General features: G+C 31.1%; 3 protein-coding genes across 3 annotated transcripts; 1 reads left to right on the plus strand and 2 right to left on the minus strand.

Annotated features, from left to right (window-relative positions):
* Positions 1-274: 274 nt before the first annotated feature.
* On the plus strand, positions 275-3176 carry LOC130818662 (uncharacterized protein At4g15970-like). The gene is made up of 3 exons (XM_057684821.1): positions 275-457; positions 1640-2011; positions 2694-3176. Exons 1-3 carry the CDS (start codon positions 275-277, stop codon positions 3174-3176), a joined length of 1038 nt encoding a protein of 345 aa, XP_057540804.1.
* Positions 3177-3613: 437 nt separating this feature from the next.
* Positions 3614-5595, minus strand: LOC130817652 (putative pentatricopeptide repeat-containing protein At1g03510). The gene has a single exon (XM_057683484.1). The coding sequence runs from the start codon at positions 5458-5460 to the stop codon at positions 4177-4179; it is 1284 nt and encodes a 427-aa protein (XP_057539467.1). The 5' UTR covers positions 5461-5595; the 3' UTR covers positions 3614-4176.
* A 3784-nt stretch (positions 5596-9379) lies between these two features.
* Positions 9380-14416, minus strand: LOC130817743 (NAC domain-containing protein 54). Its single transcript, XM_057683603.1, has 3 exons — positions 14146-14416; positions 10879-11156; positions 9380-10082 (listed from the first exon to the last, which is right to left on the minus strand). The coding sequence occupies exons 1-3, from the start codon at positions 14300-14302 to the stop codon at positions 9783-9785; spliced, it is 735 nt and encodes a 244-aa protein (XP_057539586.1). The 5' UTR covers positions 14303-14416; the 3' UTR covers positions 9380-9782.
* Positions 14417-14691: the final 275 nt, after the last annotated feature.

The raw sequence follows: 14691 nt of genomic DNA on the forward strand, positions 1-14691 counted from the left end.
AGTATTAGTTAGGCTATTCAACCATGTATAGAAAGCGCCTTATTATGAAACTGTCTCACGCAAGTGTTTGTATTAATTAAGGTACAGTTATACGAGGAGCCAGCTAATCACGTGCCAAATTGCATAGATTAAGGTGTAATTATTAATAAATCTAATTCTAGAAGTGAAGTGAAGAATGGGTAGTTTAAAAGTCAAACAAGAAGCTAATTAAGGTTGTACTTAAACAACTATAATTAAATAGTAAGTGAGAGTGAGGTAATTAAGCTTCCTAATCATGGGGGCATCAATGGCGGTTAAACAAGTTAAAGGCTTAAGTAATGTTTGGCTAATCTTTTTAACATTTGGAGCTGCTTTTCTCATCTTATACTCATCTTCACCCAACAAATTTTCTGGGAAATTTACTCAACCCACTTTCCGACGTTTCCATAAGTCTTATTTGGGGTATTACAATATCACTGCATCTTCAAGAAATGTATTGGTTAGTCTTCTTTCCCTTCCTTAATAAGTGTCAAAAATTCATCTTATTGTGCATTTTGATGCTTTTACCATCAACTTAACATGTTGGCTGTGTAGGTTTTTCTATGTTATATTCGAAAGCCAATGTGATGAGATATTATATTTAAGTGAAATATTTAGTAATAGTTATAAATTATATGTTGTATTAACTTCTAGCCTAAAAAACTATAGTGTGAGGAACTTGATAGAGTATATAGTTTATTATAAGGTTTAAATGAACTATTTGTTTAAGGTTTTAGTTCTGTTTATTAATATGGTATCAGAGACTGACATGAATGAAATATTACAATTTCAAATCTCATTCACCTTTTATTATTCAAGTGAAATATCTTGTATACATGGCCGTTCCTATTCCTAGTTAAGTGTATACATTTGCCTAGGATCCAAAGGTAGAAAGTCACCCAATATCCTAATTCAACAATATTATCACGTAGAACGTAGAATACCATTGTACTTTTAAAATTATAACATTATTTTTACCAAACACCCATTAATAATCGAAATCGACCCTCTGTAGAAAGAGTCAGTTTATTTCATTTGGCTAGGACTCATAAAATGTCGAAAACAACACCGCAATTATATATATATATATATATATATATATATATATATATATATATATATATATATATATATATATATATATATATATATATATATATATATATATATATATATAGGGTTAAGTTCTAGTGAAAACCAAGCTTATATGAGAATCAAAAAATACGTTACCTTTATACAGAAAAGGTGTTACTTTTGTACAAAAAATGTGTTACTTTTATTTTTTAAAAAATCTGGTACTTTTTACCAAAAAAGTGTAACTTTCAGAAAAAATATATAAATACAAAGTAACACGTTTTTCTGGAAAAGTAACACCTTTTTATGGTTTTTACAGTTCTCTTATAAGAATGGTTTTCACTTGAACTTCTTCCTATATATATATATATATATATATATATATATATATATAACATATTTTGATAGTTCAAATATTAGTCTAAACTTTTGATTTAGTTAATTTCTTAAAACTATTTTAAACGAAAAACTAAAACATATTCTGTATCATTCATTTGGATAAAAAAAAAATCTTTTTGTTAACATGGATTTGGATGTGTGTATTCAGGTGAAAGACAAGTATTACGAGTTAAGGAATGTTCTAGAAGCAGCTTCAACAAAAGAGAAAACAGTGATATTAACAACATTAAACGAGGCATGGGCAGCACCAAACTCAATATTTGATCTATTCTTAGAAAGTTTCAAAATAGGAAAGAATACATCATGGCTTCTCAATCATTTGTTAGTTATTACAGTTGATAATCAAGCTCATATTCGATGCCAAAAAAAGGTGTCACATTGTTACTTTCTAAACACTAATCAATCATCAACAATGGCTAATGAAGCAAGGTTTATGACTCCTATCTATTTGGAAATGATGTGGGGAAGACTTGCCTTCTTGCATACTATTTTAAGACTTGGATTTAACTTTATTTTCACGGTAATTCATCTTTCTAACTCTCTTTTTAATTTTAAGCTTTATCACGTTTGTTATTTACAGTTAATCAGAAATAACTTTTTTATTACTTCCTCCGTTCTTTAATAAAGTTTTCATAAGAAATGTTCACGGTAATTAAGAAAAATAAAATTTTTGAGATAGTAGATAAATTTTTTTATTGAGTCAATTGGATTTGATATATTGAATAAATGATTTACTATTATTTTATCTTTATTGCTACAAAATAATTATTATATAGGAATAAGCCATGAATCGCAACACAAAATCTAAAGGGAAATTGTAAAAACTAACATAATCTTTGCTCGATCCGCTGAAAATAAAGCGAGTATAATTGTTGAAAATAAATTCAGCTATTGTTTATTCCTAATTCGTAACTTTCAAAGAAGTTTTAAAGATTGTTGATGTTATAAATAATAGATCGGTTTATTTTTAGCAAATATACTTAATAGGTGAGTTTATTTAAAAATAAATAATAATAGATAGATTTATTTTTAGCAGATTAAGCATAGGTTGATTTATTATTAACAATTTATTCAAATCTAAAAGGTACCTTGTGCTTCACATCAAGTGAGTTGAATTCAGTTAGACTAATCAATGTATAAGTCACATACAAGAATTTGTTTATAATGAATTATGCGAGTTGTAACTTTATTTAAATTTACAGGATACAGACGTTATGTGGTTTCGAAATCCATTTCCACATTTTACACTCTATTCAGACTTCCAAACGTCATGTGATCGGTTTATAGGCCAAGAATCAGACATAAAAAATGCACCAAACAATGGGTTTCTTTTTGTAAGATCCAACAAACGCACCATCAAATTCTACAAATTTTGGGTACACTCAAGACATACCTATCCTGAGTTACATGAACAAGATGTTTTTAATCAAATAAAAAATGGTACTTACGTTAGAAGACTTGGGTTGAAATTTAGGTTCATGAGCACAGATTATTTTGGAGGGTTTTGTACACCAAGTAAAGATTTCAATAAGGTTTGTACAATGCATGCTAATTGTTGCATTGGTTTGGATGCTAAAATAGATGATCTTAATGCCACTCTTGGGGATTGGAAGGTATACTTGTCTTCAAATCATAAAGTTCCACAAGACTTTTATTGGAGTGTTCCAAAGCGATGTAGTGTTTGAGTCCACATCATCATACACAGTGTATTCTGCTCATAGAAACTATGACCAGGATATAGGGAGGGAAGGAAGATGACAATCCATACTCAGAAAGGAGGATGTAACTAGAGAGTCCCTCAACTCGAGAACGGTCCTCAGAAAAAGAGATGCAGCCAAAGCAATGTAGTGGTTGAGTATAGTGTACTATTTTTTTCTGAAAAATTACCGTGAATAATGCAACTTTTACTAATTTTCTTATAATAATACCAACTTTTGGGTAACTATGAATAATACCAACATAAAGTTGATATTATTATAAGACAAATAGTGAAAATTTGTATTATTTACCGTAAATTGTTTTTAAATTAGGTGACATTAGATTTTTTCCTCAAGTGTTTTAGGTGAGATCATTATATTTAATTTATAGGTAGATTTTTAATTTAAATTCGATTCTTGTATTTGTGGAAAAAAAAAATAAGAGATTGACGTTGTAGTTTTAACTTTAGCTAGTATATTAATTATATAGAAACTTTCTCAATATCAAACATTGCATTTAAAATTGGGTTATATTACTATCCTCAGGTAAGGTTTTGTGTTAGATGGATCTTGCAACCTACCCTCCATAACTTTCTCATACCCTCAGCCTACCCTGTTCTTAAAAACCTTTTTAAGTGGAACAACAAACTCTAAATACAACACACTCTTGTATTCATCATGTCGAACAACAATATCATAATCTTGATCCCAAAAGAATGAGGTTGGCAAAAAATCTAAATTTAAGAGCTCAAGAAAAAATGTTTTTATACTCAAATATGCCTTCTTAATGGAGCAATTTTGTAGCATTGAGGTGCTAACATGTCGTTAGCTTAAATCTAAGATCATTGTTGCTAAATCCTGAAGCTAAGTCTATAACTAACACATGGAAGCATTTTTCAAGGTGAATCACACACACAACACAACCCTTTGAACTTGATTGTAATCGCTATCCCCTTGATTAGCTTGTCGCTTGGGGAAATCCGACCTACTAAACCCGACTGCTACCTGGTGATATCTTCACTCGTCTCTCTTTCATTTCGGTCCTCAACCTATTCGCTTCCTCGTATCTTCCAGCACTAGCATAAATCCTAGCTAACAGCACATAATTAGCAGCATTATCAGGCTCTATCTCAAACAATGCTCTAGCAGCAACCTCTGCTAGCTCTACCTCACCATATGTTCTACAAGCCCCTAAAAGAGCGCCCCAAGCATTCGCGGTTGCCTTTACCGACATTTTTGTCAATACCTCGTAGGCTTCATATAGTCTCCCCGCCCTACTCAACACATCCACCAAACACGAGTAATGATCACTCGTTATTTCGACACCATAAACCTCGTGCATTCTTGCAATGTATCTTTTCGCTTCATCGGCCAATCCGGCATGACTACAAGCTTTCAATACACCCAACAAAGTGATCCCATCTGGTTTTATGTTTACACCTTCCATTTCATCAAAAATTTCCAAGGCTTTTCTTGCTTCCCCATGTAAAGCATAAGTTGAAATCAAGCTACTCCATGTTACTACATCTCTATCAGATTCTTTCATACTATAAAATATGAAACAAGCATAACTAACACACCCGCATCGCCCATATGCTTCCACAAAACAACTTCTAAGCTGGGGATTCATATCAATGGCGTTTCGTAGGGTATACCCATGAATTTCTTTGATTAATTTAAGAATTCCTACACCTGTACAAGCAGAAAGCAAAGCAAGGGCAGTAATTAAATTGGGTCTCAACCCAAAATCCTGCATTCTTCTATGAAATGCAAGAGCATTGTAAGACCCATCATTTAACCTCGACAAACCATCGATGATCGTATTAAAAGTCGAAATGTTAGGAGAAATATCCATGGAATCAAACATCCTCAAAGCCATGGAAATATTATTAGAATGTGCATAAAGTGAAATCATAGCATTCCAAACAACATCATTTCTGTGAGGCATTTCATCAAACATTTGGCGTGCAGATGATAAAGAAACACATTTCCCATAAAAATCAACAAGTGCAGAACCCACAAATGGGTTTGATAGGAAACTCGTTTTGGTTAAATGGGCGTGAATGGAGGTTCCAAGAAGTGGGCGATTAAGAGCTGAACAAGATTTAAGAGTTAGCGGGAAGACATAAGAGTCAAGAGGCAGAGCAAGTGCAGAGTGAATATGATAAAAAAGAGAAAGAGCATTGTCGTGGCAGCCATGATTAACGAAGGTTGTTAGCTTCTTTGTGTAGGAAAGCAAGCGTAAAAAGTTGGCGTTGGATGAAGGTTTCATGTTTGCTTATGGAAATTGCCCATTACATAGTTCTTGTCTTGAGCCTTTGTGAGTCGCGACTTTTGAGTAGGATTGGCATTGGTCTTGAACGTGATAGACTTGACTTGATCCTCATTTTGATTCACTTATTTTTTAACTCGATAGAGTTGATGAATGTTCTGTTTTAAAAATTGAATGGTGGAAAATTTCATATATTATATTTGATCTTTTAATTAGTATAAGCTATTTGAAAATCTTTGTTAATTGGAAATGTTTAAATATTTTTATATAAGTAGACAAAAATTATGTAAAATTTTTTTTAGTTATTTGAAAAAAATAGTTTTCGACTAAATCCAAACCTTATAATTGCCATACCTTATCGTTTGGGTCTAGACCAAATTTTCCAAACCTTATGGATGTGGGTCTGCATATAGGTCTAATTAAAAATTTAAATCTTGATTTAAATTTAACGAAACACGATTCAAATCTAATCCATACTCATCCCTCATTATGAGTTGTATGCTTAAATGATGCCTTCCATAACCATTAATGAGGGTTGGAGTTTGAGATTGGTTGACTTTAAAACTAATAACTATAACATTATTGTTAGTTTTGGGTTACTATTTACTATTCAAGATTATTATGTATATTAATATTAATTTGCAATAAAAATCTGATTTAGATTGTCTAATCTCATATTTTTAAAATATTAATTTTTACTTTTTAGTTATGCATAATATAATATATAAATGATCAAAATAATATGTTGGATTACATAAAAAATAATAGTAAGTATAACGTAATGAAGAAAATATATTAAAAATTGATGAACACATATATAAGTGAACAATAGTTGATGGATACAATTTATAATCACTGATAGATTCTAATGCATGAAAAGTAAAATTTTGTTCTAGTAAATGTTAGAATATTAGAATATATTGTTAGAATATTAGAATATATTAGCATAAAATCTCTTTGATTTCTTTGTGATTATGTAGAATCTTTATCATTTTGTAGAATATTAGGACAATATTTAGTTTCCTAAAGTATATTGACAATATTGTATATATAGACATTATTATTAATGACAAACGCAACCCGAGTAATTCTTTCATGGTATCAGAAGCTTCGGTTTTTTGATCCCGACTCCTTTTTCTTTCTCCTTGTCTTTCTCTTCTTCCTTCTTTTCTTTCACCTTTCTTCATCATGGCCTCTCCCACCAAAATTCATCCCGCTACTTTGATAACTAACATTAAAACAAGTATTCCCATTCAACTTAATGAAGATGGTTCCAATTTTCATACTTGGGTCACTTTATTCAAACTTCATTGTCGTGCTCATCTTGTGGATTCTCATATTCTTCCCGATGACTCCTCTAAAGTTTTAAAAGATTCCGATTGGCAACGTCTTGATGATATTGTTCGAACATGGATTTATGGCTCTATTAATCCTTCTCTTCTTCAAACTATAGTACGTCCCGATGATTGTGCTTTTGATGCTTGGACTCGTATTGAGAACAATTTCCAAAATAATAAGACATCCCGAATCCTTCATCTTGAATCTCAATTTAATGACATTTCTTTATCCACATTTTCCGATGTTAAGTCTTATTGCAATGAAATTGAAAGTATTGCTACTTCTCTTAATAATCTTGGTACTTCCATCACCGACAATCGATTGGCTCTTCAAGTTCTTCATGGGCTAACTTCGGAATACAAAACTTTTCGGTCTTTGGTTCAACATATGAATCCTATCTCCTCCTACCTCACCCCCCGGTATCACTACGCGGAGTAAACATGGTATTTTCAAACCCAATCCCAAATACTACTCTCAAGCTTTATCCGTTTCTATTTCACCTTTACCCAAATCTCCCCTTCATGCCCTTCGTGACCCAAACTGGAAGTTAGCTATGAAAGAAGAATTTGATGATTTAATTGAGAATCATACTTGGGATTTGGTACCACGTCCTCCTAATGCTAATATTATTCGGTCATTGTGGGTGTTTCGTGTCAAGACCAAGTCTGATGGCTCTTTTGAGCGCTATAAAGCGCGTCTTGTTGGTGATGGTAAATCTCAAAGGGAAGGCATTGATTGTGATGAGACTTTTAGTCCAGTTGTGAAACCTGCTTCTATTCGCATTGTTTTAAGTATTGCTCTTTCCAGGTCTTGGTCTATTCATCAGCTTGATGTTAAGAATGCTTTTTTACATGGTCATTTAACTGAGACTGTTTACATGCATCAACCTATGGGTTTTCGTGATTCTACTCATCCTGATCATGTTTGTCTTCTTCGTAAGTCTCTTTATGGTCTCAAACAGGCTCCTCGTGCTTGGTATCACCGGTTTGCTACTTTTGCAACTACTATTGGCTTTTCTAACAGCATTTCTGATAATTCATTGTTTGTTTATTGTCATGGCTCTGATATTGCTTATCTGCTATTATATGTGGACGATATTATTCTGACCGCTTCCTCAGATTCACTTCGTGAGTCCATTATGTCCAAACTAAGCTCTGAATTTTCCATGAAGGATCTGGGTCCTCTTAATTATTTCTTAGGTATTGCTGTCACTCGTACATCTACGGGACTCTTTCTCTCTCAACAAAGGTATGCCTCTGAAATACTTGAAAAGGCTGGCATGTCTCAATGTAATCCTGTTGCTACTCCTGTTGCTACCTCCGGCAAACTTTGTGCTAATGCCGGTTCTCCTTGTGACGATCCTACCTTGTATCGTAGCCTAGCTGGTGCTCTACAGTATCTTACTTTCACTCGCCCAGATATTTCATATGCTGTTCAGCAAGTTTGCCTATATATGCATGATCCACGCATTGAACATATGGCTGCTATTCATCGCATCCTTCGCTATGTCAAGGGTACTCTTTCCTATGGTCTGCAGTTGCATCGTTCTAATATTTCCACTCTTTTGTCCTATACCGATGCTGATTGGGGTGGTTGTCCTGACACTCGCCGCTCAACTTCTGGTTACTGTGTTTTTCTAGGTGATAACTTAATTTCTTGGTCAGCTAAACGACAACCTACTGTTTCCAAATCCAGTGCTGAGGCTGAATATCGTGGTGTTGCTAATGTTGTTTCTGAAACTTGTTGGATTCGCAATTTACTTCTTGAGCTGCACTGTCCTATTACCACAGCTACCCTCGTCTATTGCGACAATATTAGTGCCGTTTATTTGGCTGGTAATCCGGTTCATCATCAGCGCACTAAGCATATTGAGATTGACATTCACTTTGTTCGAGAAAAAGTTAAACGTGGTAATGTTCGGGTGCTTCATGTTCCATCTCGCTATCAGATCGCTGACATTTTCACCAAAGGCCTTCCTCAAGTGTTATTTGATGACTTTCGTTCCAGTCTCAGCGTCTCCAAACCGCCCGATTCGACTGCGGGGGTGTGTTAGAATATTAGAATATATTGTTAGAATATTAGAATATATTAGCATAAAATCTCTTTGATTTCTTTGTGATTATGTAGAATCTTTATGATTTTGTAGAATATTAGGACAATATTTAGTTTCCTAAAGTATATTAACAATATTGTATATATAGACATTATTATTAATGACAAACGCAACCCGAGTAATTCTTTCAGTAAATACCCCTAGTAGATGAATAAAAGGATATCGATTATAATACGTATACCTTATTAGTACAAATTCGCTTAAAAATTCAATATGTAGAAATTTATCTTTTTCTTTGTTTACTCATTATGGTTGATTAATACAACGGTATTGCATATTTATAAAGGGACTTCCTCTAATACTCATCCAAAATTTTACAGTCTGAACGTTTACTAACATAAATCTAATTTATTCTTAACATCTATATAAATAATTCTAATAACTTAGAAAAATAATTGGGATTATACTCCATACCATTTATCACTACAAAGCAATGAACCAGTCAAATAATGTTTAAAACAATTAATCAATTATAGAATACACATTTTTGTATCCAATTTTCCTTAAATTCCAATTTAGTTTTAGAAGTGTAGCTAAGTACATATACCATGCTCCTAGTAAACACCAAGTTACTTCACTCTTAGTATGGACCCACTTCAAAAGGGTCAAAACACCAATTCCTTATCCAAACCCATTCAAAATATAAAAGATATTAGGAAAATCCCTCTTAATCATCCAAATATGAGGGAAAAAAAATAAACATACAATTACAACTTATCCACCCAATATGAATATAAGCCATATCGTGCTACCAGTATATCCAGTGCTCATAAAAGCCGAAAAAGGCATAATATGAACAGTTATGGTCATCAGCCCAACATTCTGCACGTCAGGAAAAGTAGACATAGTATGAATATGTTATGATAAGTAATTAACAAAATTCTTCTTCATTCAAGTATTGCATCCATTGCCCATCTCCTACATCACACAATGAAGTAGATCCATGAGTAAGAGGATTATTTGTTGTTGAACATGTTTCAATAGGAATTGAATAATCTGAGGTATCAAAATCATCACATCTTCCCTCAGAGTAAATATCAATACTTGAAGATTGATCACTTGTCATTTGAACTATATTTGTAAATGTATGTTCTTGTGATGATGATGTTGCTATGTTGTTTGAGATGGTTGTTGCTGTTTTTTTGAATACTCGACATAATGCATAAGCATCCTGAATTTTGGGAAAAAAAAACCATTAGAGCTAATTACAGTGATTGATTTGACCAGTTGATTTTGAATCCGCCGCTACAATCAACTTATTAAAAAATAGTTTTTTCATAAAAATAAGCTATTTCAGCAACCTAACTTACCAAATATTAGCATTGAATAATTTGACCACCCAATTCTCTATTTTTATCAAAATAAACTAAAATAACAAAATAAGTTAAAATTACCAAATAAACTATTTTTATCTTACACTTTTGGGTCTAAATTTTATGTTGCACCGCTTTTTATGTTAGTTTGTGTTAATGATTTACACTCTTTTCTTTTTTGGCAATGATTTCACCATCTTTCTTTTAATTTTATCTACAAACTTTTACTTTTCTTCGTCCTAACTGTTTATTTCTATCCTCCACCAGATTTTTCGTCTCATTATTATCCAATTCATTTTTTTTTCCACTAAATTTCGTCCATTTTTGCAAGACAAGTGCAAGATGAAAGAGATAAAAAGAATACTTTTAGACTTGGTCATTTATTTGGTTGAAGCAGGCAAAAGAAGTACTCCCTCCGTCCTATTGAATTTGCAGCATTTGTCATTTTGGCTCGTTCCACTTAATTTGTATCATTTTTATTTTTGGACAATGGCGCACTACTTCATTTTAATCTCATCCATACATTGTAAGTTTGTAACTCTTTTAATTTCATCCATACAATTCATTTACTACTATTATCCATCCATTTTCTTAATAAATACGACTTTTCTCTTTAATTCAAACTATAAAGAACAAATGAGTAAAATTTATTACCTGCAAGCCGGAAGGGATTTCGCATTCGGCCTCATCAAGGCGATATTCATGCATGACCCAATCAGTTCGATGGCCATTAGGAGCTCTTCCTTGATAATAAACCAATGTTTTCTTCATACCAACTGCTCTCATTTGTGAATTCACCTTTCTATCTTTTCCTGTTGATTTCCAATAACCAGCTTTTGTTGCTCTATTTGTCCTTGATCCATTTGGGTATTTCCTATCTCTTGGACTAAAGAAATACCACTCCAAATCATTGCTTGGCAATAATGATTTACCTACAATAATTTCACATATTTCTTTTCATTAACCATCAAAATTTTCTTACAAATAATAATATGTGCCATGAATATTCATTTCTTTTTTTTTAATGTGCTATAAATATTCATAAATAAATTACTTTTTAAAATTAGAAAATAAAAGTTAAAGAAAGTCGAATCCATCATTATCATCACTATATTGTACCCAGTTTATTCCACTCATAAGTCATAAGAATTATGATCAGAGTATGTGGACGAAAGGAAGACGACAACTCATAATATAAAAGAGAATGCAGTCAAAAAGTCTCAAAGGAAAAAGATCCTCATAAAGAGAAATTTTTGCTTAGAAGACAAACTTCTAATTTCGTGCAAAATTAAAGGTTTTCTTATCGTTAAACCGTCAAAAATTACAATAATACTTCCTCCGTTCTAATTTACTTGCGACGTTTGCTTTTTCACGCAGTCCAATGTACTAATTCAATCTTTAATATCTCTAATTATGAATAATAAAAAATTATAAAAATTTGATATTAATAATTTTTGCAACGAGACCAATCAAACAAAATCTCACTTGACTATATTTTAACCTATAGATTAAAATTAATCACAAATTGAGAGTGATGAATAAATAGTGTCATTTTTACCAGTTGCAACTAATTTGGAATGGAGGAAGTACAAATGAGATGTAGAGGTGGGCCGTTAGAGGCTGGCCTACCAAGTGTCAGCCCCTAATGGGCCCTAGTGTGGATTCACCCATGATGATGACCAGGGCCGACCCTTAGATTTTAAGGGCCCAGGGCGAAACTTAAATTATGGGCCATCGAGATATATCTTTTCCGTTTTATTTTACGTGCAACTTTACGATAAAACACTATAACAAATTTAACTTTTCGCGACATTGGATTTAGTGGCATTAGAAAAGACCACTAATTTATATTTTTAGTGTAGTGATTCTTGGTTTTATTTTAAGTTTCACTATAAAGTGATTTAGCGACACTTTATTTGGTCATTAGTGGCATATGTAATTGTCACTATAGTCTATAGTGGCATTTATGAAAAATATCACTAGATCCTATGTCGCAAAAAGCTTTAGTGTGATTTTTTATTATGCTGCTAAAGGGTCTAATAAATGTTACTAAATCCTCTATATATACTATTAGAAATTTAAAGTAGCGACATTTAAATTAAATATCGCTAAATATATCCTACAGAAAGCAAATTATGTTGTAGTAAAAAAAATGTCACAATGAGATATAACTAAAAAAGGATGGAAGTATAAAATATAGATTAAAAATTATATATCTATAATATTGGATGTACGCACCAATAAAAAATAAAATTAACACATATTAAATCAACAAAATATAAAAAAAGAAACAAATTGAAAATATAAAAAAGATTCATATATTTATGAGTAGAAAAAAACGCTCACAAAAAATTTAAAAAAGTACTTATTAAAATTAGCTAAAGTTTAATGACTAATTTTGAGTATGTCCGATTGTGCACACTATAATATAATTATTGCAATTGTACATAATTAAAATCAATAAACATGGTATTTAAGACAAGAATTATGGCCTAACTTAATGATTAACAATTCTATCTACCACACAAATGGTTTGTAATTTTTTTAGTAGGCCCGTTTTACCCTTGCCTAGGACCAGCCCTGATTATCACTTGATTCGTTGACATGATTAGTGAATTATTAGTGAATTAGTACTTGTATATGATTTTGCTACCTTAGAGTTATGATGGGTTGAGTAAGAGGAAAGCAACAAGTATTATATATATATATAAGAATTAAGAAGTCTCGTCAAAGAAGAAAAGCATAGACAACCAAAAAGCAAGTAATTTTAGCCTGATGTTGACCATTTTCTTATCTAACAATTATAGTAATAACCTTTGGTAATCTACTCTTATTTAGTCATTAGTTAATAGTTATTGTAGGATTTGTTAAATTAATATTAAATACGTATTGAATTAAATTTGGACAACTTCAATGAAAAATAGTTTTCAACTGAAAAACATTTAAACTAATTTATGAAGAATGTTACAATTTTTTTGTTATTATTTTAAGATGGGTAATTAATTTAAAATATCAGAAAATTAGACATATATATTTTGTCATAGTGGTTTTTAGAAAATTATGACGTCTAAATGCAAATATTAAAATTAATGTTTCTCCTGCAATAAATATCTCAAATTTCTAAATTGACATAGTATGTATAGATCATCTCATTAAGCATAAATATAATACAAAGAAAACTAAAACATAAATTTTTATAGACTACACAAAAATAATAATGTTAAAAAAAACACGAAATTTATTTTGTAAACTAATTTTTAGAAGAAAAAAAACTAGTTTAAAGTTTGTCAATTTTTATTAAAATCCAAAGTATTGTGCATGGTTAAAAACTTAAAATCAATAAAGAATAACCCTAGCTAGTCACATAAATGTCTCCTTACTCCTTAGTGAGAAACTCAACCCACTAACAGTACCCTACACAAACCCTAATTTTAACACATTTAAGGAAACTTCATTAATGTTACATTATAATTTATGAACTAAAAAGAATTAGAGTCTATATGGGTCAATTTATTAATTCACACATAAATTTCAAATAAGAATTTTAAATTTATAAGATAGTATATAGAGTTATATTTATTTGATAAAATATTTTAAAATAGCATAATTTAGAATTCTAAAAAAAAATGTAATTTTCGGTAAAAAAATTATTTTGAATAGTTAAGTCAAACAAACAACCTTATAAACAAAAAGGTAAGTACAAATTCTTAAATAAAACAGTTTCTAGTAAAATTATTTCTATTAGACTGATTCTTGTACATATAGTGTGTTAAAATGATCACTTTTAATTTTAAAGTAATGAATTAAAAAAATAGACTAATTATATGATTCTATCTCATGGTGAAATAGTTTCGTTTCATGGTGAGACAATTACATTCTGAAAGGTAACTAAGAGTAATGAGAGAATAGTGAAAAGCATACTTGGTAATTCCCAAGGCTCACATTGATAGAGATCAATTTCAGGTATGATTTCAAGATCAATCTTATGACCATTTATCTTCCTCTTTAGATAGTAAGCCACCAATTCTTCATCAGTTGGATGAAATCTAAATCCAGGAGGCAATGCAACTGGTGCCATTGGTAATAATAATAATAATAATAATAATAATAATAATAATAATAATAATAATAATAAACCCTAATGTTAAATTTTGTATAGAGTATAAATAGTACTAAAAGAGTGGCTAGCTGACAGATTAAAAATAGTTAGCAGCATGCAGAAGAAGATGAGTGTAGATGGAGAAGGAAGTCATAAAAAGAGTAAGAAAGATCATAAAAAATAAAGTAGAGATCATGGATGTGAGGAATATATCATCATTACTATCATATAAAAACAAGCAAGACAAAAAAGTAACCCATTAAAACAAAAAGAAACCAAAACAAATTAAAGCTCTACTATATTTATAGTATAGTGGGCTCCACTTTTTTTAAGGGTATTTGGCAAACGACTGATATTTGATAGTTGAC

Source organism: Amaranthus tricolor, chromosome 7 (genome assembly GCF_026212465.1).
Source record: "Amaranthus tricolor cultivar Red isolate AtriRed21 chromosome 7, ASM2621246v1, whole genome shotgun sequence".
NCBI lineage: Eukaryota > Viridiplantae > Streptophyta > Magnoliopsida > Caryophyllales > Amaranthaceae > Amaranthus > Amaranthus tricolor.

Coding starts and splice junctions, on each gene's coding strand:
- LOC130818662 (XM_057684821.1), top strand. CDS start 275: ATGGGGGCATCAATGGCGGTTAAACAAGTTAAAGGCTTAAGTAATGTT. Junction 458..1,639: donor TGGGGTATTACAATATCACT/GCATCTTCAAGA, acceptor GTGTGTATTCAG/GTGAAAGACAAGTATTACGA. Junction 2,012..2,693: donor GATTTAACTTTATTTTCACG/GTAATTCATCTT, acceptor TTAAATTTACAG/GATACAGACGTTATGTGGTT.
- LOC130817652 (XM_057683484.1), bottom strand. CDS start 5,460: ATGAAACCTTCATCCAACGCCAACTTTTTACGCTTGCTTTCCTACACA.
- LOC130817743 (XM_057683603.1), bottom strand. CDS start 14,302: ATGGCACCAGTTGCATTGCCTCCTGGATTTAGATTTCATCCAACTGAT. Junction 11,157..14,145: donor TGAGCCTTGGGAATTACCAA/GTATGCTTTTCA, acceptor AAATTATTGTAG/GTAAATCATTATTGCCAAGC. Junction 10,083..10,878: donor AAATCCCTTCCGGCTTGCAG/GTAATAAATTTT, acceptor CCCAAAATTCAG/GATGCTTATGCATTATGTCG.